General features: G+C 40.0%; 1 protein-coding gene across 9 annotated transcripts in view; it reads right to left on the bottom strand.

Annotated features, from left to right (window-relative positions):
* PHC1 (polyhomeotic homolog 1) overlaps positions 1-27,676 on the bottom strand; it is a 65,119-nt gene that overhangs the window by 24,127 nt on the left and 13,316 nt on the right. For 7 of the 9 annotated variants that reach the window (XM_089489153.1, XM_089489151.1, XM_089489155.1 and 4 more), the window contains 3 exons: positions 10,800-10,958; positions 9,418-9,528; positions 3,990-4,067 (listed from right to left, as the gene is read on the bottom strand). In XM_089489153.1, coding sequence (XP_089345279.1) covers positions 3,990-4,067; positions 9,418-9,528; positions 10,800-10,913 — 303 coding nt within the window. In that variant the 5' untranslated portion in view covers positions 10,914-10,958. Of the gene's footprint in view, positions 1-3,989; positions 4,068-6,708; positions 6,817-6,957; positions 7,003-9,417; positions 9,529-10,799; positions 10,959-27,676 lie in introns of those variants that run through there. The other 2 variants (XM_089489157.1, XM_089489158.1) reach the window with 2 other exon arrangements.

Here is a 27,676-nt window from a genome sequence, read left to right as displayed (position 1 = left end):
AGCAACAGATGTAGGTAACTATATTAACAGAATATAGTTACCTTCAACAGCTGCAAGTGACAGGAAATACAAGGTCATACTCCTCCCAACCTATTCAGACCCCACCAGCCATTTATAACTCCCAATTTGATGCCTTTCCTCCTGCTGTCCAAGAGGCCAGAAACGATATGGACCAAATGTCCATACAGAGATGAGCCTTCTGAAGCTATTGGTGCTACTACCACCACTTCCATCATCATGCCATTTCCCCCCAGAACAGTGACTCAAAACAGCTTACAAAATTAAAACAAACACAACATAGATAAAAACATACAAAAATTAATTTGCCTATAACTTTGAAAGTAATTTAAAACAATTCAAAACATAAAAAAGGGTAAGATAGTTAAAAAACCCAGAGCAACCTATGCCAAGTCTTTTCTTAAGAACAGTCAACCATCCGCAGCCAGGAAAACAAATGGTGATGGAGCCAAGGTCAGGAATCACTGGGAAGGAAGAGCGGCAACACATGCAACTCTCTCCAGGGACACTACATATATAAAAAAGGAATTTGGGTGGGAAGAGCTGGGGAAAAGTAAAAATACATATGTAAACCAACACCATCCAATTATACTTTACATACCAACATTAGAAGACAACTGAAGTACAAGCTCTATCACCCTGAACACAGACATGCTAGAAAAAACAGCCCCTTTCTGCAGATGGAGTTCCTTCCTTGCTTTACTGAGACCTGGCTGGGAGAGGACAGTGCTATAACTTGGGCACAGGCTCTTGCAGCCGGGTACTCAGTCATTGAGCAGGTAAAGGGAAGTGGGCAAGGGGGCGGAGTGGCTCTGGTTCACAAAAACAACCTTACCTTGACCAGGATACCTGTCCTGAAAACGGTCCACTTCGAGTGTATGTACCTAAGCCTGAAGACCAAGGATAATTTGGGGATTCTGTATACCATCCACCCAGTTGTCTAACAGACTCCCTAACCAAGCTGACACAGCTGGTCTCAGAGTTTCTGTTGGAGTCACCCAGACTTCTAATTCTGGTTGATTTCAACATCCCACTCGAGACCAGTCTATCAAATCTTACAGGTATGGCTCAGGAGTTCATGGAATCCATGACAAACATGGGCCTATCCCAATTGGTCAGTGGGCCTACTCATTGGGCTGGTCATACACTTGATGCGGTCTTTAGTACAGAACAGGAATATCCGTGAGTGGAGGTAACGAAAACCTCCCCACTGTCATGGACGGATCATTTCCTGATCAAGGCTGAACTCAGAGCAACTGTCCATCCTGTCAGTGGTGGAGGACCCATTAGAATGGACCGCCCTCGAAGGCTAATGGAACTATTTGGATTCCAGAAAGCCTTGGAAGGTTCATTGGTTGGTAATGCCAATGATTCTGTCGAAGCTTTGGTTAATACCTGGAATAACAATCTTACCAAGGCTATTGACACGATTGCTCCCAAGCGTCCTTGCCAGCCCACTTCAAACTGCCGACCATGGTATACAGAAGAACTCAGAAAGATGAAGCAGGTTGGACAACAACTAGAGCGCGTCTAGCGAAAAACTCAACTCTTATCTGACAGGACTCATCATAGGAATTTCCTTCGTTCCTATAGAGAGGCAATGCGTGCAGCGTATTGCATCTGCAGAGTCTCGTCTAGCAGAGCTATTTAGGGTGGTGAGGGAACTGACACAGGTTCCACCTGTGCAGAACCCTTTACTTAACCCGACAATGGCCTGCTGCGATGCATTTAACAACTACTTTGCAAATAAAATCTCTCAGATAAGAGCCAACTTGGATGCCGGAGTTACAACAGAATCAGCTGATGAGGTGTCCAGCAACTCCGCTGATGTGGTTTTACTGGATCAATTTCAATCTGTAAGTACTGATGATATGGACAAGCTCCTTGGTAAAGTGAGGAAAACAACTTGACCCTTGCCCTTCGTGGCTGGCCGTCCAGGGGGGAGACGCCTTGAGGGTGTTCTTAAGGGACATCATCAATGTATCTCTTAGGGAGGGTCATGTTCCATCCTGTTTGAAGGAAGCGGCAGTTAGGCCACTCCTGAGAAAACCTTCCCTTGACCCCCTGGATATGAAGAACTACAACCCAGTCTCTTTATTGCCATTTCTGAGCAAGGTGATCGAGAGAGCGGTTGCTCTTCAACTCCAACCTGTCTTGGATGAAACCGATTATCTAGATCTATTTCAAATTGGCTTTAGGACGGGAGTTGGAGTTGAGACTGCCATGATTGCTATGGCTGATGATCTTCGTCTGGGCATCGACAGGGGTAGTATGGCCCTGTTGGTGTTACTAGACCTCTCAGCGGCTTTTGACACAATAGACCATGACATCCTGTTGAATTGCCTGGAAGGGCTGGGGATTGGAGGCACTGCATTGCAGTGGTTCCGTTCCTTCCTCTCAGGCAGATTCCAGAGGATGATGCTCGGGGACAGTTGCTCTGCAAGGAAAGAACTTAATTGTGGCGTCCCACAAGGCCCCATCCTGTCACCTATGCTTTTTAACATTCACACGAAGCCGCTGTGAGAGATTATCTGGAGGCATGGGGCAGGGTGTTATCAGTACGCTGATGACACCCAGATATATTTCTCCATTTCTCGGTCATTGGCTTTGACTTCACATGGCGTCTGTCCTCTCAATGACTGTCTTAAGGCAGTAATGGACTGGATGAGGGGAAAACAAATGGAAGCTAAATCCAGAAAAAAAATGAGGTATTTATAGTATCAGCTCCAAACCCAGGTATCGGGATACAACCTCCAGTCCTGGAAGGAGTCACACTCCCCTCAAAGGACTGTGTTTGCAGTCTGGGGGTGCTCCTAGGTCCATCGCTTCACATAACAAACCAGGTCAGGAGTGCCTATTATCAGCTTTGACTGATACGCCAGCTGCACCCTTTCCTGGAAATCAGGGACCCTGAGACCGTAGTACATGCACTGGTAACCTCACGCCTTGATTTCTGTAATGTATTCTACATGGGGCTACCCTTGTGCTTGGTCTGGAAACTTCAATTAGTTCAAAACATGGCAGCCAGACTGGTCTCTGGTACATCCAGAAGAGACCATGTAACACCGATCTTAAAATCACTTCACTGGCTGCCCATTAGTTTCTGGACCCAGTACAAGGTGTTGGTTATCACCTTTAAAGCCCTAAATGGCTTGGGTCCAACCTATCTTCGGGACCGTCTCCTTCCATATAATCCTCCCCACACACTTAGATCCTCAGGGAGGAATTTGCTACAGCTTTATAAAACAAGGCTGTCCACGACCTCCCAAAGGACTTTCTCAGCTGTCACGCCCAGATTGTGGAATGGCCTGCCGGTTGAGATCCGTCAAATTACCATCCTAAACAGCTTTAAAAAAGCTATAAAGACGGATCTCTTCCGACAGGCCTTTCCCGAATAGTTTCTCCGGCCATCAGAAGAACTCTAAGATCTTCGACTGCACTTTAATAATGGTCAATAGTTTGCTGTATATATATATTTTAAAATTTTATTTTTATGTATTTTTTTAACGCTTATATCGTTTAATTGTAATTTAAGAAGGGGGACTGAGGGTTTTGGAATACATGTTTTTTAATCTTTGTAAGCCGCCTTGATTGCATCTTGTAGAGGGGCGGGATATAAATAAATATTATTATTATTATTATTATTATTTCCTTCCTTCCTTCCTTCCTTCCTTCCTTCCTTCCTTCCTTCCTTCAGCCTCTTCCACCTCATTAGGATGGGGCTTGCTCTTTTATATCTGCTGCTCAGTTTTCTCATTCAAACACAAACCAGCTCTCCCCACACAGAGCAGTCCTTTTTTTTATTCCATCCTAACTGGCAACACCGCATATTGTTCATCACTGCCAACATTCTTCATAAGCTCCAAAGTGCCAAATCCAACTATAAAGTTAGCCATTCAAAAGGCAAGTCATTCTCTAAGTAAACAGACATGGAACAGGAGATCTCTGAAGGGCAGAAGGAAGTTACTTACCGAAGCCTGTGTAGTTGCTGTCTGCTGAGGGGTGCTCGTGTTTGGAGAATTTGCCTGTCGACTGGCTGCAATTGTCGCCTGAAAGAAACAATAACCGTTTGATCCAGAAACAAAATTTAGGTAACAGGCAGTATTCAGTCCCACTATTCCCATCAGATCTCAAAACTACAACAAAATAATGATAATTTTGCCTCAAGAGCAGTCCGCTATTTCATTTCATGTGTAACCCCTATGCCAATGTACTCTCACATGTCATTCAACTTTCTATCCACACTATGCCATAACAAAAAAACCAAAGAAGTGAAAAACTAAACCATTCATTAACCCATATTCTCTCTCCAGTCAGGTACCTATCACAAAGGTACCTATCTGGAGTCAGCCCTCGGTGGGCAGCTCCAGAGGACATAGAGGATGAACCCCAGAGAACAAATATGCTGGCAGAAAGCCCCCCACCAGCATAGATGTCATCCGGAGTTTGCCCTCTGCATCCTCCGGAGCTCAGCAGGGATGGGACTAAGAAACTCCAGCAGATGCGGAGGACGAGTTCTAGAGCCGAGATCAGGGCTGAGCACATGCATTCACCACGGCCTTGGTACAAGTGGCACCAGCGTGGCCCCACCAGATTTTTCGGCCCATTGGCCCGTCTTTGGGCCTTAATTGCTATGTTTTGTGATTCTTTAAATTTAGGTTTCTTGTTCTTCTCCTTCTTTTTCTTCTTGCCCTTCCAATCCTTCTTCTTCATCTCTTGCTCTCTCCTGTTCCTTTTATTATCTCGCTCTTATTTTATCTTTAGTTGCATCCATACATTGCTTTGAGCCTTTTAGCAGCTTTTTTCTTGTTTCTTTGTTCAACCACATCCAAAAAACATTCCCTTTCTGTATTGTGTTGATTTTATATCTTTTTTGTCTATACATGAATGTTATCCCTTCAATAAGTTCCCATCAATATATTGTATTTTTCTTTGTTTTGTTAACAGGTGTGTTAAAAATCTATACACCTGTTGTTTTTTCAAGATTTCAGAAGGAATATCCTTAAAGATTCCTATCTCTTTATCTTCACTATCGACTATTCCTGTTGTATAAATGCTTCTCAATTCTGGAGATTCTCATTCTTGTCCTATATATTATGATGTCCCTGGGTAGGTCTTTTTTTTTCCTCATGTTATTGAAGAGCTAATTTGAAAGATTTTATTTAATTCACTGTCAAGACGTTAGTGATTCATAAAAGTTTTCATTGTTCATTTCTGGAAGTCTTCTCAATTTGATACACCTATCTGTATCTAATTTCTTGTGTTGTTATGAACAATTTTTCTTGTTCATGTGTCTTCTGTAGAGTTTTGATTATCTATCAAATTCTTGGGTCTTGCCTTGAAGGTTTTCGTATTTGTCATGACTTCTGTAAGATGTTCGTTTTTTCATGAAAATATCAATTTCTCTTTTGATGTCAGATTTTATCTCCATTTCTGTTTTTCACTTCTTGACAGAATTTCTTTAATTCCATCACATATAACAAATTTTGGTCAGGTATTTTGATATTTGCTTCTATGTCTTCTGCTTCAATTACATAGTCTATTTGATTTCTATATTGTCCATCAGGTGATGTCTACGTATACAGTCCCTTCTTGGGTTGCTCAAAAAATGTTTACAATGAAAAAACTGTTGGACTCGCAAAATTCAGTCACTCTCCTGCTTCCTTTCTATGCCAAATTTTCCTACAATCTTTGATTCTGCTCTGTTGCAATTTAACAAGAATTCCTGTTTGGTGTGTGAACAATTTCCTAGCAGACTCCAGCACAGAATATTTCAATTCTTCTTTGTTGGGTTAAATATCCCTTTAAGGAAATATAAAAATATTTATATGGCTGTAAATGAGGGAAAATACCAGGTGTCCATCCTTTGTAATTAATTATGTATATAAGGACTCTGAAACCCAGAGCAGATGTGAGGTCAAGATAGTAGATTGGAGTTGGTTTCGTGGATTTGGATTGTAAATACAGTGGTACCCCGGGATACGAATTCACCGCGTTACGAAATTTCCGGGGTACGAAAAAGTTACATTGGAAAAAACTGTTCCGGGTTACGAAAGATTTTTCGGGTTACGAAATTAATTTCGGCGCGAAATTCAAATCGGAAGCCGCGGCTAGCGGCTTTCCAGCGCCTTTTCGGGTTGCAAAATGTCTCGGGTTACGAACGGCGCCGCGGAACGAATTAAATTCGTAACCCGAGGTAGCACTGTACAGTTGGCCCTTATACACAGATTTTTTTATACACGGATTCAAGCATCCATGGTTTGAAAATGTTCAAAAAAAGTATAAATTTCAAATATCAAACCTTGATTTCCCACTTTTTATAAGGGACACGATTTTGCTATGTCTTTATATTTAATGGGACTAGAGCATTCACGGATTTTGTTATCCACGGGGGATCTTGGAACCAAACCTCAGCGTATGACAAGGGTCCACTATATAACAAACAGTATATGTCAGAGCTTTTGTTGTACCTATTAAAACTGGAAGATAAAAGCCTTCAAGGACTTTGGAAGAAGTCAACCGTGTCTGTGCCTTATTTCAGGTTGGTCAGTGCCTGGTTGCCAAATACTGCACACTGGGTTGTGCTTCTGCACTCTGTTGTTTGTGAGCTACTGTTGAGGTCAAGCACCTCAGACAGTGCTTAACATTGGCACCTCTGTTTGGGCCTAATTTGCTTTTGTCACTACACACCTGCAGTACACAGAGGGGAGCCAACATTCTTCTGTCTCTGTAGTTCGAGCATAAACTTGGAGTATATTGATGGGTTTTCCTCTATAATATTCAGTCAGACTTAGCATTATATCCTTTGGCTGCTTTTGCTACATCTCAGCACTATAAGCACCACCCCTTATATTCTTAAGATTTTCATTTCCTGAGCAAAACCATTGTGTAACTGTCTGACTCAAAATGTCTCATTCATGTCAACTTTAGCTCACTCACCCCAAATACTGCAATATTTTCACATTCCATTTCTTGTTTTACTATTATCCAAAACACAGTGCAGAAATAAACAGTTTGAGAATTTTGGGAACTGTAGTTTTGTGAGACATTTAGCCTTCTCTGTCACAGAACTCTGTAGCACAAACTACAATTCCAAGGATTCCCTAGAACTGAGCCATGGCAGTTAAAGTGATCTCAAACTCGATTATTTCTGCAGTGCGTTTTGGACTTATGTCTAGCTTCCTCCTCTTCATGCTTCTCACATTCCAAATTCCTATGTGTTGTGCAGCTTCAGACTTTAATTTTCCTTCTGAGCATGTGAGCAGCTCAACGTCCTTTCAGCTTGAATTCAACTGTGTCACTAGCTCCAATGCTTACTCATAGTTATCCTCTGCTCAAACCGAGTAGTTTCTTGAGTGCCATCCAACCTAGCAGTCTCGTCTAATGTCGCTATCTCTTGTTTACTTTTCGATTATTTATCATAGGATTTTTAAGGTAAAAGATTTTCAAAAGGAGGTTTACAGTGTCATTCCCTGTGCAGTGCTAACAAGTGTTTGCTACCATTGTCTCTCAGAGATCATCTACCTGTCAGGACCATGTTGAAACAGGTCTGATAAAATGACAATGATGTGGCCACTAGGTAGAGCTGTTGTGCAAATTATTTACAGCTCTAGTGGCAGTTAAATGTGTCAGCATTCAAACAGTACATCATTGGAATGTTGATGCAACTGTCAACTGTCGTTCTCAACTGTCACTGAGGGAGAGAGTGAGACAGTTGGTCCTTCTGAGAGAGTGTCAATTATGACAGTTGGTGTTAGAGTAACTGCCTCTCTGTTTTGTTGTTATGGTTGTTTGGTTGGAAAAGTAACTTATTTATTAAAGTAACTTATTTATTAAAGCCCTCGTGTAGAGTGAAGGCTTGAAGTGCTCTTGTCGTTATTTCTCAAGCCGGGAGCCAAAGGACGTTTGCAGTTGTGAAGGATTATTTTTCTTCTTGGCCCAAATACATTTGCAGACATCTCTTCAGATTCCTTCTCCCTGGCGTCCTGTCGACGTGGTTCAACTCTGCAGGTGGTCGTGGTGGACACAGTGCATCTTTCCACGCCCTAACACTACCTGTGTCACCCTCCCCTCAAAAGCACACAGTACTACTGCTACCCAATAGTAGTTTGACACATTTAGTCTGGCTCCTCAGCAAAATCCTGCGTGACAAAGGAGACCCTACCAACAGCACTGCCATCAGCACCATAACCTCTTGCTTCACAGGAGCACACAATCCCACCACCACAGAAAGGTAGTGCCATTGTTGGGTCTAGTTACATATGCAGTACTATACTGGAAAATCACTGCTAATAAGGTTTAAAACAGATGGCATATCCCAAAGTAGAAATGAACAGTGCCCATTTATCTCCATCTTTGCTGCAAGCAGAACATCAGGAGTCAAAGCAAACCTATTTCTCTTCACTCCATGACCCCTGACAATACAAAATCATTTCAAGACAGTTCATAAAATAAAACAATGCAACAACAAACTTCACAATTAATAAAAGCAATACACAATAACAAAACATGACAGGCCAAAACTCACTAAAAACAAGCTCTAGTACACCCATGATCATCAGAAGTCTCATCAAAATGTGCATACATCCTTTTGGGGGGAAGTCAAGAATAACATAGTTTCAAAGGCTTTAATAAAAGCATCTAGTGATGGGGTTTGATGGATACCAGGTAGTAATGCATTCTAGAAACATGTGGCCACAGCTCAAAAGACCCTCGCCCTCATATCCATTAACCTAATTGGTCTGAGGCAGTAAGACTGAAAGGTTCCCTGTGGCCAGTTTAAAATTCAAGACAACTAGTATGGTTAAGGTTGTTCAAAAAGTCCACAATGCTTAAAATGCATTGATGACCAAGTCCAGGTGGTTGAATACAGATGATGCATAAACCAACAACCTGGCCTTCACCTGATGAAGTCCCAAGCAGTCTCTAAAAGGACTCTCACAGTCCGGACATCAATAGTTCATTGGCCCCTACCTACTGCCAATTTGTGCACACAGTAATGAATCCAAGCTATACATATGATCTTTGTGGAGAGTGCAACATATCTAAAGGGAGTTATAAAGTTCTATGCAAAGTAGCTAATTTTCCAACCTATAGACACCTCTGTCTTCACTGGATTAAGCCTGACCTTGCTTCCTGTCACCAAATTCTAAACTGCTTCCAAGCAACAGTTCAATACTTCTACAGCCTTCAGGGGATTAATAAATCAAAACAAGAGGTATTGGTGAATGTCACCTGTATGTGACACTTTTAGTCCAAACCTCAAGATGATCATTGCATATATGTTGAAAAGCATGGGGGGCAAGATAGAACTTTGTGCACCTCAGATGTTCCAATTCAGGCATATTTTTCACTTCTCAAAATGCCCTGCTTCAATGTCTTTTGACATGTCTGTCTCACCTGCTGGACTGCAGCCAGGCTGTGAAGCTGAGCACTGTTAAGCTGCTGCTGGAGCATAAACTGATGGAAATACTGGGCTGCATTTGGCTGTCGCTGCAGTGCTTGAAGGGCCTGTAGTAAGGAACAAATACACATTTAGAACACGCAGATGAACATGCTGGGAATCCGTAGGGTCATCATCTGGGCCACCATACCCAGACTAAATGGTTCCAGCACTCAACTGAAATGGTGAAGTGTAGGAGACTGGATTACATTCATCAGATTTTAAGCCAAAATGAGCTTACTGGCAACCCATAGGTGAGACCACAGGTGAGTCCTAGGCCCTCTGGAACCCACCCCATCTTGCCTGCTTTATAAGACAGCTGTGTCTTGGTTCCTGGGAGGTACACCTACTAAATGAGCAGCAGACCTCTGGACAAGAGGAGGTTACTTCTAAGGCCTTCATTCAACATCTCCAGAAGGGTTGCCTGATGTTTCAAACACATGGAACTACTACATGTTCCATACAGCCAATTCAATTCTAGCTTTCCAGAGCTGCAGGACATTGCAAGAGGCTTCTGGAATACCCTCCTCCCTGATTAACAGGGTGACAGACAAATAGGTGAATACACACAGCTCTCCCAGCTCAATATCTCTCCATGTAAGTGCTCCTTCCCATGCAGCCATGGCATGGGTGGGAGAATTGTCTGCTTGGCAAAAGAGGCAGTAATGTAATGGCCAAAGTGATGTCACCCATGAAGAGTTTTGAGAGGGACAATGCCCCTTGGCCACTGTTCCTCATCTAAACATAACAGAAGTATCAAAAACTAGACCTACTAAGTTGTGAGATTCTGGAGCAGCTATTAGTCCTATCCCCCAAAGATTATGAGCTCTGTGGACCTTTGACTATTTGACTATGTCAGGAAGAACTGTACACTGAACAATGTACTATATAATGAGAGCTGAACAACTGCTTGATCTGGTCCAAAAAGAATATCAAAGGCCCCATACAGACAGGCCAAAATAAAGCTGCTTCGGGAAACTTTGGAGGTATGCTGTTTAAATGTTGCATGCGTCGTAAGAGTCCGGAAGCCACACCAAAGCCACGATCCAGTCCTAAGGACTGGAGCACAGCTTTGGCGCAGCATCCGAACTCTTAAGATGCATGCAACATTTAAACAGCATACCTCCAAAGTGTCCCGAAGCAGCTTTATTTTGGCAGTCTGTATGGGGCCATTGAGAACATTTGTTCTGGTACACAAAGAGGCAATGTGCTGAACCCTAAGATCTGATGCAAGCCACATTATTAAGCCATAATGAAGTAGTCCATTTCAGTTTTATAAACAAGCCCGACAATACCTAACAGGGGAATTTGCCCACCAAGAACAAAGACAACCACTCACCTGTACTGCCTGACGTTCATAAAGGGTCATTTGTGATATCTGAGGGCGAGTGCTGCCTCCGGAGCCTGAACTGCCACTTCCTGAATTTGAGTTCTGCTCACTTTCTGTCTCCATGGTGGCAGGTCCCAATGATCCCTGCTTGAAGTTTTGTCACAAGGCCTATATCAAGGAAATTAGAGTAGTTTATGTCAAAATAAGCTACATTTGTCACTTCTCTATATTCAAATTATTGAATATTACCTTCTTCAGTTTATCACACAACTTTCAAACCTTTCAAGTGTGCCCTTCAGCAGAAGAGAGGAAGTAAATAAAACCCTATAATTAAGGCTATTATATAAATAGCCATTTAAGTCTGATATGCAAATTTCCCCAATTTATAACCATGTTTTAGCTTTAAAGGTTTAAAAACAAAGAAATGAAGAGCATGATGTTAATTATTCAGAGCACTCATTTAACACCGGTGTACATCATGACTTTTTTCCAGCAAGAAGCTAGAAGTGTAAAACGAAACATCTCAGAATTTTATTGCACATCATCAAGGGTTTACACATGAAACCAATACAAGTTTGGTGAAAAATACTTCCAAGCTACATGACTGAGTAGCTGAAGTTTGTCTCCTGTAATAGGACAAGTAAATGATTCTGGTCTTTTATACTAGTCATGGTATTTGCAAGAACAAGACTAGTAAAGCTGCTTTGAATCCCATTTTGGGAGAAAGGCAAAAAATAAATCCCCTAAATAAAAAAATAAAGCATTGTGTGTACATGTATTTATATTTGAATTAATTACATATGCATCCACACTCAGTAAGTCTGGTTCCTGTGCCCAAGACTCTACTTTCAGTGCAAGCCTGATAGACTGAGCTCTGTACTATGACATTCAGTCTTGGGTACCAACTGGAGCAGGTGGTTATTAGTTATGCTTTTAACTTTTGTATATTTTTATGTGATTTTATACTGTGTATAGATGTGTTTAATTGTTTTGAATTCTACTGAGATTTTAAATGGCTTGTCGTGTACTGCCTTGGGTCCATCAGTGGAGGAAGGCAGCATATAAATGAAATAAATAAATAAATAAACAAACAAACTTGCTTGAAGACCCAGTCAGGTGCCCACAAGGGCCAACCCTTGTCCTGTAAACCCTCTGACCCATAAAAAATGTTTCTCAGTAGGAACCAGTGCTATGGGCTGCAAATATTTCACATGGAAAAGTATAACCTATTGCATTTCTCTTTAGGCATCATTCTAGTGCTTTGTTTTTTTAAAAAAATAAGAAACATAAGAAGTGGCTAATAATACAAGTGAAAATGGGCAACTAGCTACTACCAAAATCTCAAATCAAACCTAGGATTATTTTTCTGATACCTCTCCCTATAAAGCAAATCCATCTATGAGCACAGTGTTCTAAGTTCAATAAAATTAGTACAGTGGATTCATTCCGCCCCCGCCCCCGTCCCCCCATAAGGCGAAGTCCGCCTATACTTGAGCCCCATTAAAGTGAATGGGGCTCGTGCTTGTAGCAATGTGGCACGTGTGCACTGCAGGCGTGCACGCCATTGAATTAATAGCAGTGTGGCTTCCGCATAAACGTATGGAGCAGACGCGCTGTATATGTATGCCAGGTGCTGTGGGTGACATGAAAGCACATAGAAGGAAATGGCAAGCCGCCTCTGAGTACTCCTTACTTTAAAAACCACTTGAAATTCATGCGATCACCACCAGACAACTTGCAGGAACATACACACACCATGCACACACATACATAATCAATGAAATGCACAGATATACCAGGCTGGGTGGCTAATGCAAAAGAGGATTAATGTTTGCTAATTGGTGCACCAATTAGCATGAAGACCAAAGGCAAAGCATAAATCACCCAGGCTCCTCTGAGGAAATAGCAGAGGGCATCAGAAAACTAAAACCTCAAAAAGCTCCTGGTCCTGATGGCCTTCCAGCTATTTACTGTAAGAAGATGGAAGAGGTACTTATAGAACCATTAAAATAAATACAGGTTAGTACAGGATGATCAAAATGGTTTTATACCAAGAAGACAAATAAAGGATAACATAAGGACAGTTCTGAACTTGATAGAACACTATGAACATCATAATGAATGGAAGTTGCTATGAGTATGATTGATGCAAAAAAAGCATTCGACAGAGTTGATTAGGTTTTCATGTTAGAGTTATTTAAAAGGTTGAAACTAGGAGAGACGTTTCTTAGATGGATTTCTGCAATATATAGAGAACAAAGAGCTCAGATTCTAATCAATCAAGAAATAACAGAGGCCTGTTACAGACTGCCAAAATAAAGCTGCTTCGGGTCTCTTTGGAGATATGCTATTTAAATGATGCATGGGTCCTAAGAGTCCGGAGGTCGCACCAAAGCCACACTCCATTCCTAAGCACTGGAGTGCAGCTTTGGTGCAGCTTCTGGACTCTTAGGATGCATGCATCATTTAAATAACATATCTCCAAAGAGACCCGAAGCAGCTTTATTTTGGCAGTCTGTAACAGGCCAGAGTGTATACCAATAGAATCATAGAATCATAGAATCATAGAGTTGGAAGAGACCACTAGGGCCATCCAGTCCAACCCCCTGCCATGCAGGAAATCCAATTCAAAGCATCCCTGACAGATGGCCATCCAGCCTCTGTTTAAAGACCTCCAAGGAAGGAGACTCTATCACCCTCCGAGGGAGTGCATTCCACTGTCGAACAGCCCTTACTGTCAGGAAGTTCCTCCTAATGTTCAGGTGGAATCTCTTTTCCTGTAGCTTGCATCCATTGTTCCGGGTCCTGTTCTCTGGAGCAGCAGAGAACAAGCTTGCTCCCTCTTCAATATGACATCCTTTCAAATATTTAAACAGGGCTATCATATCACCTCTTAACCTTCTTTTCTCCAGGCTAAACATCCCCAGCTCCCTAAGTCGTTCCTCATAGGGCATGGTTTCCAGACCCTTCACCATTTTTGTCGCCCTCCTTTGGACACGCTCCAGTTTCTCAATGTCCTTTCTGAATTGCGGTGCCCAGAACTGGACACAATATTCTAGGTGGGGCCTGACCAGAGCAGAATACAGTGGCACTATTACTTCTCTTGATCTAGACACTATACTTCTATTGATGCAGCCTAAAATAGCATTGGCCTTTTTAGCTGCCGCATCACACTGTTCACTCATGTTCAACTTGTGGTCTACTTGGACTCCTAGATCCCTTTCACACGTAGTTTCATTCAGCCAGGTGTCACCCATCCTATATCTGTGCATTTTATTTTTCCGCCCTAAGTGCAATACCTTACATTTCTCTGTGTTGAATTTCATTTTGTTAGCTTTGGCCCAGCTTTCTAGTCTATTCAGGTCATTTTGAATCTTGATCCTGTCCTCTGGGGTATTAGCTATTCCCCCTAATTTGGTGTCATCTGCAAATTTGATAAGTATGCTCCCAATTCTGTCATCCAGATCATTGATAAAGATGTTGAATAGCACTGGGCCCAGGACAGAGCCCTGTGGGACCCCACTGGTCACTTCTCTCCAGGATGAAAAGGAGCCATTGTTGAGCACCCTTTGGGTTCGGCCGGTCAACCAATTACAGATCCATTTAACAGTTCCTTTGTCTAGCCCACATTTTACAAGCTTGTTTGCAAGAATGTCATGGGAAACCTTGTCAAAGGCCTTACTGAAATCAAGATATACTATATCCACAGCATTCCCTTCATCTACCAAGCTGGTAATTTTTATCAAAGAAAGAGATTAGGTTTGTCTGGCATGACTTGTTTCTCTGAAACCCATGTTGCCTTTTTGTGATTATGGCATTGCCTTCTAGATGTTCACAGACTCTCTGTTTAATGATCTGCTCCAGAATCTTTCCTGGTATTGATGTCAGACTAACTGGACGATAATTGTTGGGATCCTCTTTTTTCCCCTTTTTGAAGATGGGGACAACGTTTGCCCTCCTCCAGTCAGCTGGGATCTCTCCTGTTCTCCAGGAGTTTTCAAATATGATTGCCAATGGCTCCGATATTACATTTGCCAGTTCTTTTAATACCCTTGGATGGAGTTCATCTGGTCCCGGAGACTTAAATTCATTTAGATTAATAAGGTGTTCCTCTACTATCTCTTTACTTATTCTGTGCTGAAATTCCCCTATTCTGTCCTCTGCTCCATTATCCTCAGGTTGAGCACCCTTTGCCTTTTCTGAGAAGACTGAGGCAAAGAAGGTGTTGAGTAATTCTGCCTTTTCTCTGTCTTCTGTTAGCATTTTGCCATCTTCTCCACGCAGTGACCCTACCGTTTCCTTCTTCTTCCTTTTGCTGCGGACATATCCAAAAAAGCCCTTTTTATTGTTCTTAACCTCTCTAGCAAGCCTGAGTTCATTCTGCGCTTTAGCTTTTCTGACTTTACCCCTACACATGCCTGCTATTTCTTTGAATTCCTTTTTTGTGATTTCCCCCTTTTTCCATTTCTTATACATGTTCCGTTTCAAACTTAGCTCAGTTGAAAGTTCCTTAGTCATCCATCCTGGTTTCTTGAGACACCTCCCGTTTTTCTTTCTCACTGGAACTGTTTGAAATTGTGCCTTCAGTATCTCTCTTTTGAGAAACTCCCATCCATCCTGAACTCCTTTATCTTTTAGTATTTCTGACCATGGAATCGCCCTCAATACTTCTCTAAGGCCTGTTACAGACTGCCAAAATAAAGCTGCTTCGGGTCTCTTTGTAGGTATGCTATTTAAATGATGCATGCATCCTAAGAATCTGGAAGCTGCACCAAAGCTGCACTCCAGTGCTTAGGAATGGAGTGTGGCTTTGGCGTGACCTTCGGTCTCTTAGGACCCATGCATCATTTAAATGGCATACCTCCAATGAGACCCGAAGCAGCTTTATTTTGGCAGTCTGTAACAGGCCTAAGTTTACTGAAATTCGCTCTCCTAAAGTCTAGGATGCGTGTCTGACTATGCCTGGCTTCTCCTTTCCACTGTATTACAAACTCCAGGAGAACATGGTCACTTCCACCTAATGATCCCACCACTTGCACCCCATTAACCAAGTCATCCTTGTTGGTTAGGATCAGATCTAAAATAGCTGACCCCCTTGTTGCCTCTTCCACCTTTTGGACCATGAAATTGTCTTCCAGGCAAGTGAGGAATTGGTAGACCTTGAGGATTTTGCTGAGTTTGACTTCCAGCAAATATCAGGGTAGTTGAAGTCGCCCATCACTACTACATCTCTCCTTTCTGAGTGTGTGGTCATCTGTTCTAGAAAGGCATCATCCAATTCCTCAGTCTGACTTGGGGGTCTGTAGTAGACTCCCACTGTAACATCCTTGTTGTTTCCCTCCCCTTTGATTCTTATCCAGATGCTCTCCACCTGGCTTCCATGATTGATGGAATAGAGAGAGGAACAAGACAAGGGTGCCCTTTCTCACCTCTTTTATTTATTTTGGTGTTATTATACTCAACAATGATAAGAAACAATCATGAGATAGAAGGTGTTCAAATTAATAAGTTTAATTTCAAACAAAGTGTTCACAGATGATTAATTTTTTTAGAAGGCCCAAGAAAATGTATAAAACAGTTGATAAAGGTGATCCAAGATTACGGTGATGTTTCAGGCTTTAAAATTCATGTAGAAAAGACATCAATATTAACTAAAAATATGTCAGAGGTTGAGGATCAAGAACTGGAAGAACTTTCTGGATTTAAAATAGTAAAAAAGGTTAAATATTTAGGGATATACTTTTAAAAAAGGAATATTGATTTATACGATAACAATTATGAGAAACTATGGGGAGATGTAAATAAGGATTTATTAAAATGATCAAAGATGCACTTTTCCTTTTTGGGAAGAATAGCAATCTTGAAGATGAGTATTTTGCCTACATTTATTTATTTATTTCAAAACTTACGTATTTTGATGAAGGAATCTTGTTTTAAGAAATGGCAAAATTATTAGCTAACTTTATATGGCAAGGTAAAAAGGCAAGAATTGAATGGAAATTGTTGACAGAGGAAAAAAGAAAAGGAGGTTGCAAGCTACCCAATTTAAAGCTATGTTATTACGCAGCTTGCCTCCAGTGAATCGAAGAATAGATATTATTGAAAAATGATAAGTTGTTAGAACTGGAAAGCACCAAAATGAGATTTGGGTTTCATGCATTTTTGTGGTATGATAAATTCAAAGCTAATATTGATTTTTGTCATTTTATAAGAAACTCACTATTTAAAGTTTGGGTTAAAATAAAAAGACAATTCTATAGACAAATACCACTCTGGGTCTCTATTCAGGGAGCCTTGTACAAAAGAACAAAAGTTGATGGTCAGAGATAGTTAACATACAGAAATTTGTTAACACAAGCGAAAAATCTTTTAGTTTTGAAACCTAGTGAGAAACTAGAAAATGAAACCAAAAAAACTGTTTTATAGGCAAATACTTAAAAGATACAGAATTGATAAAAAACAATATGATTTCGTAACAGAAAAATGAATTAGATAATATAATTTTGACAATAAAAAGGGCCATATTTCAAAATTTAATAGGTTATTGAAACAAAGAGATTTAGAATCCGAAAATATAAAACACTGTATGATCAGATGGGCCCAAGACATAGGAGACACGATAGAAATTGAATTCTGGGAAAAAGCTTGGCGTGATTCCAATTCATTTACACTCTTCCAAAATTATAAAGAAAATTATAAAAATGATGCATTAGTGGTACCTATCCCCAAATAAATTAAATAAAATGTATAAGGTTGGAAGCGGAGTGTGTTGGTAATGTAATAAACAAAGGAGAACTTTCTTCCACCCGCGGTGGAGATGTACAGAAGCTACAAAATACTGGGGAAAAATACACATTCTGATCTCAAAGGTATTATGTGTTACTATTCTATTTAATCCATTACTATTTTTATTAATTATAATGGGTATATTAGAAGAAGAAATAGAAAGGAAACACAGACGCATTATCTTATACAGTGGACACTTGGCTTACGCGGGGATCCATTCCAGACCCCCCGCATAAGCCAAAAACCTGTAAGCTTGAGTCCCATTCGATTGCATGGGGCTCACGTTGTGGTAGAGTGTGTGTGCCACAGGCACATGCACCATTAACTGTCCCGTCGCGCGGCTTCCGCATAAGCTGAAAACCACATATGGGGTGCCCGCCTATAGCGCGGGCACACTGTATATGATTACCATAACTAAAATGCTTATGCTAGTTATTGGAAGCAAAAATAGACCCCAACAGAAGAAGAATGTGTCATGGCCAGCCAAGATCAGCTCTCGGAGGAGGAGGAGGAGGATGAGCCTCCTCCAGAGCAAGGGCTGATTGAGGCAACGCCAGGTGCTGTTCCTGCCCTGCCAGGTCGCAGCTGTGATCCTCCAGCCCCAGAGGAGGAGATTCAACCAGGTCCTAGTGCCGAAGAGAGGCCTTCTTTGGTACCACAGCCTAGTGGGGACTCTGGGGACGAAGCTTGCATGCAGGTGCCGTCTTTCAAAGAGAGAAGAGCTGAGAGTGCTTGCAGGAGCAGATCACAGAGAATTGCCGAGAGGCAATTAGCCAACCAGCCTCAGGTGGCACGAGGGAGAGTTTCCCTTACTTAAGTGGGAGAGAGACTAATGCTGGTTGCTAGAGTTTATTGCATGATCCCTCGGCGTGATTGCTGCTAGCACTAGCTCCTAGTATCTAGATTCTTTGTTACCTTGACCTCGGACCGGACTTCGTTATCTCTTGGCTGTTTTGACCCTGGACTGTTTGACTACGCTGTTTCCCGGTATCCTGACTTCGGCTTGACTTTCGGAACATTGGAATCTCTGGAATCCTGACTTCGGCTCGTATTCTTGACCTGCCCTCGGACTGCTTATTTGCAGGGTCTGCTTTACTTCCACTAAACTAAAGGCTCTGTTATCAGCTACGGTCAGTGTTGCTGGCAGCTTTCCCGGACAGAATGGATGTATAGATTAAATGAAGCAATGGAAATGGATATATTGATGGTGTAACGCACACAACTAAGTTTTATTGATGACAGCACCATGGGCCTTTTTATCCCACCGCTGCCACCAATTTAGGTGACGTCCACCCACAAATCTCTCCTCTAATGGACAACATCACTGTGTCTACCGTTTGGGTAGCGTAGTTTGATTGTAAATCACCGGCCACGTATTTCTTAAATAATAACAAAAGTTTATTGTAAGGTAAGAAAATAAACTGTAACTTGGTTTCAAAGTTGTTATTGTTGACTTGTTACTTTAGTCTTGGTTATTTAGTTACAAGGTGATATTTGACTCTTAATATTACCTCAGCCACAAAGGCGCTATTATCCTCCCAAGTATAAATTGACCTAACTCCTATTTCAGAGTTTGGCTTGTACCTGACGTGATCCCTCTTTGGACAAGGAGAGGAGAGGGCTCTGGCAGAGCCGAAGAGCAGCCATTTAAGCGGCTAGTAAGTCCAGGGGAATCAGCCTTGCAGGACACCAATCTCGGCAGCAACTTTTAAAATTTTCCCTTCCTTTCTCGTCCGTGGGGGACTGCCATCAGAGAAGGGAGGTATATTATTCTTTGTCATTTAAAAGCTAAGGATTTGGAAAAGAGTTCAAAGAGCACCAAGATACCCCTCACCCTTTAAAACAAGGGATGGAAATATAGATGGGGAGGAGTTTGGGACTTTGAGACTTCATTTTTTTTTTCCTCTAGAAGATACAGACTGCAGATATTACTTTCATCTCTTTCACTTAGTTATTGTTTATTTGTGTTGAAATGGAAGGAAAATCTCTCCTGAACCACATTGACAATACATTGTTCATTAACACCTGGCTCAAAACAGCTGTTTGATTATCCTTTGAGGACAGATACGCAGGTGGATTTAATTTGAACCCAAGAGATAAGCTGCTTTGGAGGCTCAATTACAGTGCTTGCTATTATCACCTCCTTTCCCTTTTTTCCCCCCTCTATCTACCTGCCTTTTTTCAAATGAACACTAAAAATACCAGAAATAGGAAATATGACCTGGTCACAGCAGAGTCAACACACACAAAGAAGAGGCTCTTCAGGCGTAGCAGAATGGACAAATAAACAAACGGACTTGAATGCAATAATATTAGAAGAGCTGAGGGAATTTAAGAAAAATTTTAAATTGGAAATAAGGGAAGAACAAAAAAGGCTGAGAGAAGAGATTAGAAGAGATATGCAGGAGAAAATTAATGGCCTGTCCAAAAAAAAAAAAAAATAGATGTGTTGAATAAAGACATCTCAAAGGTCAAGAAAGAAGTTAGAATCATAGAGTTGGAAGAGATCACAAGGGCCATCCAGTCCAACCACCTCCCATGCAGGAAATCCAAATCAAAGCATCCCCAACAGATGGCCATCCAGCGTCTGTTTGAAGACCTCCAAGGAGGGAGACTCCACTACACTCCAAGGGAGTTTGTTCCACTGTCGAACAGCCCTTACTGTCAGGAAGTTCCTCCTAATGTTGAGGTTGAATCTCTTTTCCTGGAGCTTGCATCCATTGTTCCGTGTTCTAGTCTCTGGAGCAGCAGAAAACAAGCTTGTTCCCTCCTCAACATGACATCCCTTCAAATATTTAAACAGGGCTATCATATCACCTCTTAATCTTCTTTTCTCCAGGCTAAATATCCCCATCTCCCTAAGTCCTTCCTCATAGAGCATGGTTTTCAGACCCTTCACCATTTCAGTCGCCCTCCTTTTGATACACTCCAGTTTCTCAATGTCCTTTTTGAATTGTGGTGCCCAGAACTGGACACAATATTCCAGATGGGGCCTGACCGAAGCACAATACAGTGGCACTATTACTTCTCTTGATCTAGACACTATACTTTTATTGATGTAGCCTAAAATTACATTGGCCTTTTTAGCTGCCGCATCGCACTGTTCACTCGTGTTCAACTTGTGGTCTACTTGGACTCCCAGATCCCTTTCACATGTAGTTTCATTCAGCCAGGTGTCCCCCATCCTATATCTGTGCATTTCATTTTTCTGCCCTAAGTGCAGTACTTTACATTTCTCCGTGTTGAATTTCATTTTGTTAGCTTTGGCCCAGTTTTCTAGTCTATTCAGGTCATTTTGAATCTTGATCCTGTCCTCTGGAGTATTAGCTACTCCTCCTAATTTGGTGTCATCTGCAAATTTGATAAGTATGCTCCCAATTTTGTCCTCCAAGTCATTGATAAAGATGTTGAATAGCACTGGGCCCAGGACAGAGCCCTGTGGGACCCCACTGGTCACTTCTCTCCAGGATGAAAAGGAGCCATTGTTGAGCACCCTTTGGCTTCGGCCGGTCAACCAATTACAGATCCATTTAACAGTTCCTTTGTCTAGCCCACATTTTACAAGCTTGTTTGCAAGAATGTCATGGGAAACCTTGTCAAAGGCCTTACTGAAATCAAGATATACTATATCCACAGCATTCCCTTCATCTACCAAGCTGGTAATTTTATCAAAGAAAGAGATTAGGTTTCTCTGGCATGACTTCTTTCTCTGAAACCCGTGTTGACTTTTTGTGATTATGGCATTGCTTTCTAGATGTTCACAGACTCTCTGTTTAGTTGAGGAAACAACAATAAAAACAACGGAACTGGAAAACAAACTGGAGAACTTAGAAAAAGTACAGAGGAGAGAGGAACTAATTCTACTGAACCAAGAAAAAAGATAGAGAGAGAAGGCGATTAACATTAGAGGAGTTCCAGAAGAAAATTTGGAAGAAAGGATAATACCAGCTTTAGCGGACTACCTTGCAATACCAGAAAATTTGATGGATGTACAAAACGATAAAGTTTTTAGAATAAACTCTAGGACTGCACGAGAAAAAGGTCTTCCATAGGACATAGTGATTTGTTTCAACAATACGACAATTAAGGAAAAGGTTATTGTTAAAAACTACAGCGATCCGTTCACTATTGATGACATAGAAGGAGATATCTATAGAGACCTTCCAATTCATATTCTCAAGCAAAGACAACAATATAGATTCCTGACCTCTCTTCTACAAAAAAAACCCATCAATTATAGATGGGGAAACGCAGAAGGAATAATTTTTACACTCAACCAGAAAAGATTTAAAATCAACTCTATCAAAAAGGCTAAAGATTTCTACAAAAAATTCAAACAACAGGGGAAAGGAGGAGAAAGAGAAAGGAAAAATAATGAGGAAGAACCAAAGACATCTAACTCCAACAACCAGAAGGAAAACAATGAGACGGAAAGGACAGATAAAGAGCTGAGCTCCCCGGGGAAAAGCAGTGACGACGACGAAGAAAGAGAAGACAACGAAACAATGATTGATCTTGGCAGTGTAGAATAATCTTAGGTTGAAAAAAGACTTTTCATTGCTTTATTGCCATTTTGGAAATGATCTTTTTTAAATATGAGCAGAAATTATTATTCCTTTCTCTCAGATATTGTAGAATTCAAAATTGTAAATTGCAAATTAACTATGATAAAGGTTGCTTCTTGGAATGTGGGGGGAATTGATTTAGAAAGAAAGAGAAAACAAATCTTCCATTTGTTAGAAAAAAGACACTATGAAATAGTTTGTTTACAAAAAACTAAGATTAGAATAGGGGATCAAAAATATCGGAGAAACCCAAAGCTAGGCCAATGCTTTGACACATGTATAAGAAAGAGAAAGAGAGGACTAGCCATTTTTGTAAATAGAAAATAGTTAAAGAAATAAAAAAGGATCCGGAAGGCAGATATATGATATTAGAAATCGCTTTGGGAGGGATGACTCTGGTTTTAGTTAACATATATGGACCTTTAGAGAAAAGGGAACCTTTATTTCAAAAACTGAATGAAGAATTGATGCTCAGAGATAAAGGAAATTTGCTAGTGGCAGGAGACTTTAACACAGTAATTAACCCTAAAAGAGATAGAAAGGCAGAGAAGAGAATTAGGAAAGACCAGGGGAAACTCCCCAAAAGCGGTATAGACTTAATACAAGAACATGAGCTAGTGGACATTTGGCCTTATAAATATGAAAACAAACCAGGATTCACTTTTTTTTTGGAACCTCACAAATCCTGGTCAAGGATCGACTTTTTTCTGGCCTCTAAAGAATTAGCAACCAAGGTTAATAGAGTGGAAACAGATACTAAAACCTTCTCAGATCACAAATTGATAGAGGTAATACTACTGGAAGGGTCCAGGAGTAATATAATATGGAGATTACAAGATGACCTTCTAGAAAATAAAGAATTTGTAGATAGGTTGAGGAAAGAGATCAAATATTTCTTTGAAGAAAACAATACACCCGATGTCAAAGTGAAATCCATCTGGGATGTGAGTAAGGCAGTGCTTAGAGGACTATTTATTAAAAAAAAAGCAAGTGAGATTAAAAGAACAAAAATAGAAAAGGAAAAATACCTAATAGAAGAAATTAAAGAAAAGGAGGAGTAATTAAGGAGAAATCCCAATATAGAAAATTTGAAGCTAAATACGTGTAAAGAAACATTCAAATAACACAGGTAGTGATATAGATAATATATAGGTATATAGTGGAGTTAAAAGACAATACAGAAAGTTAATGTGGTAACAGGCATACAAGCTTTTATTCAGAAGTATTATGAAACCAATGGCAGGTAGATGTTTATAAGAGTTCAGCTAAGTTAAATTGGATTTATTATAGAGAGATCCAGAGAGCCAGGAAGTCTACATAAAGAATTTTATATAAAGTTTACATGAAGAAGAAAGAAAGGTTCGCTTTACAGAGTACTACTCGAGTTGAAACCTGAATTTTATTATTTGATGTACTGGAAAAAGTGAAAGTAAATGGACTGCTGTTTTTTAATGTTCTCAATAAAAAAATTTAAAAGATTAATATATATTAATTAATTAAATAAGCATAATTTTTTTGTGTTGAGATAGGGCAATGATGAGAATACTTTCTTAATACATGTTTAAAGCTGATAGAGCCTTTCTTTGCCTTGTCTGTATGTGACGCGTAATACATAACAATACAGCTGGTTTTCTTTATAGCTCAAGGGAAAAGTGCTCTTCAAAATCTGATGAACTAAAGGAAGACAGATACAACCAATAATGACTAGAGAACAGAATGTGTTTCTTTGAAACTTTGTTGTGCTTTTAATTTTGCTGTATTTAATTAATAAAGACTGTATTTAAAAAAATATTTAGCTAAAAATTGCATTATGACTTAAATATTGCTCCTTAATTATATTTTCATTTCCTTTTGGGAAATGAAAGGCCTTTCATTTATTAAGTTTTATTTAGGAGATATATTTTAGTTACGTATTTTCGTAACAAATGCATTTACTTTGTGGAAGCCATTACATAGCATATTTAAGAAGCTGCAATGTTCAAGCTATATGTGGATCTCCAATTGTTATACAGTTTTTATGTTGGTCTATGCTTGTTTAAATGTTTAATGTTGGTATATGTATATGTTTGATATTTGTTATCACTAAATAAAATAAAATAAAATAAGTATCTTTGTCGTTGATGCTGCGGCTTTTCTGCAGTGCGGCACTTGTAAGTGCCATGCTGCAGAAACGCAGTGACGCCACCTGCTGTGTGGTCAGCAGGGTGGTAAAGTGCTGGCTTGGGAACAGTATCGGGGCATGCGCTGTGCATATGCCATGCCCCCATGCCACCCCGAAGCCGGCATTTTTTGCCCATCTGCTTCGTCCCTGTGATACCTTTATTGGTTTTGAGTCGTCAAGTATTTCAGCCTTAATTATTTCTGTCTCTTGGGAAAATGTTCTTTTTTAAAAAACGTATCTTTATTAAACAATTTTAATCTCAAATTACATATCATTGACTGTACAAATAAACAATTAAAAAGACAAATCATGACTGATTTATTTTGTAATATCTTCTTTTTTTCCCCTCTAGTACTTCCAGTTTCCATTGTCCTTTAGATGTTACTTCTCTCTTCTTCTTGATTCTCGCTATTTTTGTTTTCATCCTATTCTGTTTTAATTATGCTTTCCTCACCAGCTCACAGACCTCCTTTCTCATACTCAATCTTATCAATTATATTTTTAACAAACATCATATTATTCTTATATATTTATGTAACCGTTCTGTATACATACTACTAATCATATCACATCTATAATATATATCAACAATTTATAGAAATTACTCTTAAACTTAATATTGTTGCTCTCACTGTTATTACTATATATTTAAATACATATAAAGTTCTATCTATATTAGCAGTATGTATATTCCCTTTTTTTGCAATAGAATGTCTTTTTTCTCCAATACCTTTGACTTCTCTCTAAATTTTTTACCTTCATCTTAACCTATTATTTACTTATAATTTTTATCCTTCAATAATTTTCCTCTAATTACTATATTTCTAATAATATAAATACTGACTTATTATTAATTACATTAATTACATTAATCTTCTGTCAATGCCCCATCTTTTTCCCTAGTATATAACTACTGGAAGCCATTCTTTCTCTGATTTTCCTGCATTAATCACAAATGTTAATCTGTCCATTTCTCTTATTTCATTAAGCTTTATTAACCACTCATCAATACTTAAGTCTTCATCTGATTTCCAAGTTTTTGCTATTATTAATCTAGCTGAGGTGATTAAATAGAGTATCACCCACCATTTTTTTTCATCCTCATTCTTTAATATCATTGTCATGTTTAATAAATACAGTTCTGGTTTTTTGCAGTAATTTATCTTAAACATATTTTGTATTATTTCGTGTATTTTACCCCAAAATATTTTGACTTTTTCACATTTCCACCACAAAAACCCATGCTAGATTTTGCTTAGGGTCACCATAAGTCATAAACCATGCGAAGGCACACAACGAACAACAACAACCATTCATCCCAGCCAAACCTTGTAATGTAGCACCTAAGGGCAAAGGCACACGTAACACCACCAAATGTGAAAAGATGATGCAGCACATTGTTCTGAAAAGGACAGCATGATATTTTGGTCTAGTAAGTGCCCTACGTCTCTTTACTGAGGCCCAAACTTTAATGAAAGAAAACTAGGAAGCAGAGAGTAACGGGTCACAGATATCTCTGTTGCAGATCTTACAAGCTGCTGGTGTGGATGCAACCTAACAAACAATTTTATGCATTTAAAATATTGTTCTGCGACATTAAGCTCATTTTCCACACTTGGACTATGTTTTGTTCTTTAAAAAACCAGTTTAAAGTAGATAAATATATAAACTGCAGGAGAGGTATAAATACTGAATGGTAGACATTACACAGGGCTGGAAAAATATTTCACATTCTTAAGCATCAAGGTCAAATGTTTAGATGGCTAGGATTTTTCCAGCCAGCCACTACATTTAAAGGCGACCACTAGTAACATAGCATGAATGCAACATTGCAAGAGTAACGGCAGCACAAGCTGCCTCATTATTTTTGTGTTGAGACAAGGAAAGCTTTACATCCAAGAAATGCCACATACTCCAGGAACCAAATTACATTTCTATCCTTCCAATTTTGCAAATACCACATAGCTGGTGCACATATTTCCAGATTATGCATGCATACTTTGAAACTAGAATTTTACAACTGGCTGACAATTAGCAATTGTGGCAGGAAAAGAGGAGTGAATGTCAGATGGACAATTCATTTGCTGAACATTTGTCATTACAGGTTAATCAGATCATACAGCCACTGCCTCCCTTATTTCTCAGTCTTTTTGGACTTATCTTATATTGGAGGTCTTACCTTAGGTCTATCTATTTGGGGTTTTTTTTTAACAAAAAAGGCATATGAGGACCATGTGCTTTGTTTAAAGTGAAACTGCACTTTTTCTGTTGTGCTGACACCACCACAGTGGCAAATTTGGCACCAACAGCAGTATGATCACCAGCAGATCGGAGGGGAAGGAACTAGTGTAGATTCTTGAAAGTTACACATTCTTGATCCATGTCACTATATGAAGATCTGGAGAATACCGTATTTTCCGGCGTATAAGACGACTGGGCGTATAAGACGACCCCCAACTTTTCCAGTTAAAATATAGTTTGGAATATACTCGCTGTATAAGACTACCCCTCTTCCAACGCACACCAAATAAAAATTAAACATCAGATTTGATTTCAATATGGTACTTTTAATGCAAATGCTTATGACATGCAGGTACTTAATAGGAAAACTCGTTGTATACAAAGCCTGCTTGGATTGGTCAGCTCTCCATGCCTGCACAGCTTTCTCTGTCTCCAAGACTATCAGAGAGGTAGCACAAACATGGCTCTTTTTAGCATACCCCAGGCGTCCCAGACGCCTGCAGCTTGCTCTGCCCTTCACTTACACCCTCTCACCTCATCATCGGGATTGCATTAGTCACTTCTATCCATGAATCCTGGTGAATGGATTTTCTTCTACCGTACTTGTACAGCGCCACCCTTGCTGCTTTCATACGGTTGCCACATATTGTGGGGATGTGGCTGTAGCCATTTTTGAGCTCCCCCCACCATATGCGGTGACTGCAGATTTTCCAGCCCAGCTCAGAAGTTTCAGTACCTGCCCTATAAGACAACACCCGACGTATAAGACGACCCCTGACTTTTGAGAAGATTTTCCTGGGTTAAAAAGTAGTCTTATACGCCAGAAAATACAGTATTTCTGCAAAGGCCACATGCAGTTAAGAAAAACAGTCTGTTATCTACTGATAGGTAAATTCATAGTTTGGTCCCATGACTAGTTTTAGTCTGATCCCTTTTAGTTCTTTCCTTCAGCCTCCAATTTACATGTAAGTGAGGAAATACTCAGTGGATGCAACATGGCTTTCTTCGCTGATATATATAGGACTGCAACCTCAGTGAGATGTTTGTTATCATGTTTACGGCTTATGACCAAAACATTACTTTTGGACTACACTGGTAACAGCCCACTATATAAAAATAATATAGAAATCTGA

The sequence above is a fragment of the Sceloporus occidentalis genome, unplaced genomic scaffold (assembly GCF_023333645.1).
Source record: "Sceloporus occidentalis isolate IW3139 unplaced genomic scaffold, rSceOcc1.0.p SCAF_1, whole genome shotgun sequence".
Lineage (NCBI taxonomy): Eukaryota > Metazoa > Chordata > Lepidosauria > Squamata > Phrynosomatidae > Sceloporus > Sceloporus occidentalis.
Note: the sequence above shows the minus strand (reverse complement) of the source record. Positions and strands in the feature narration are given on the sequence as shown.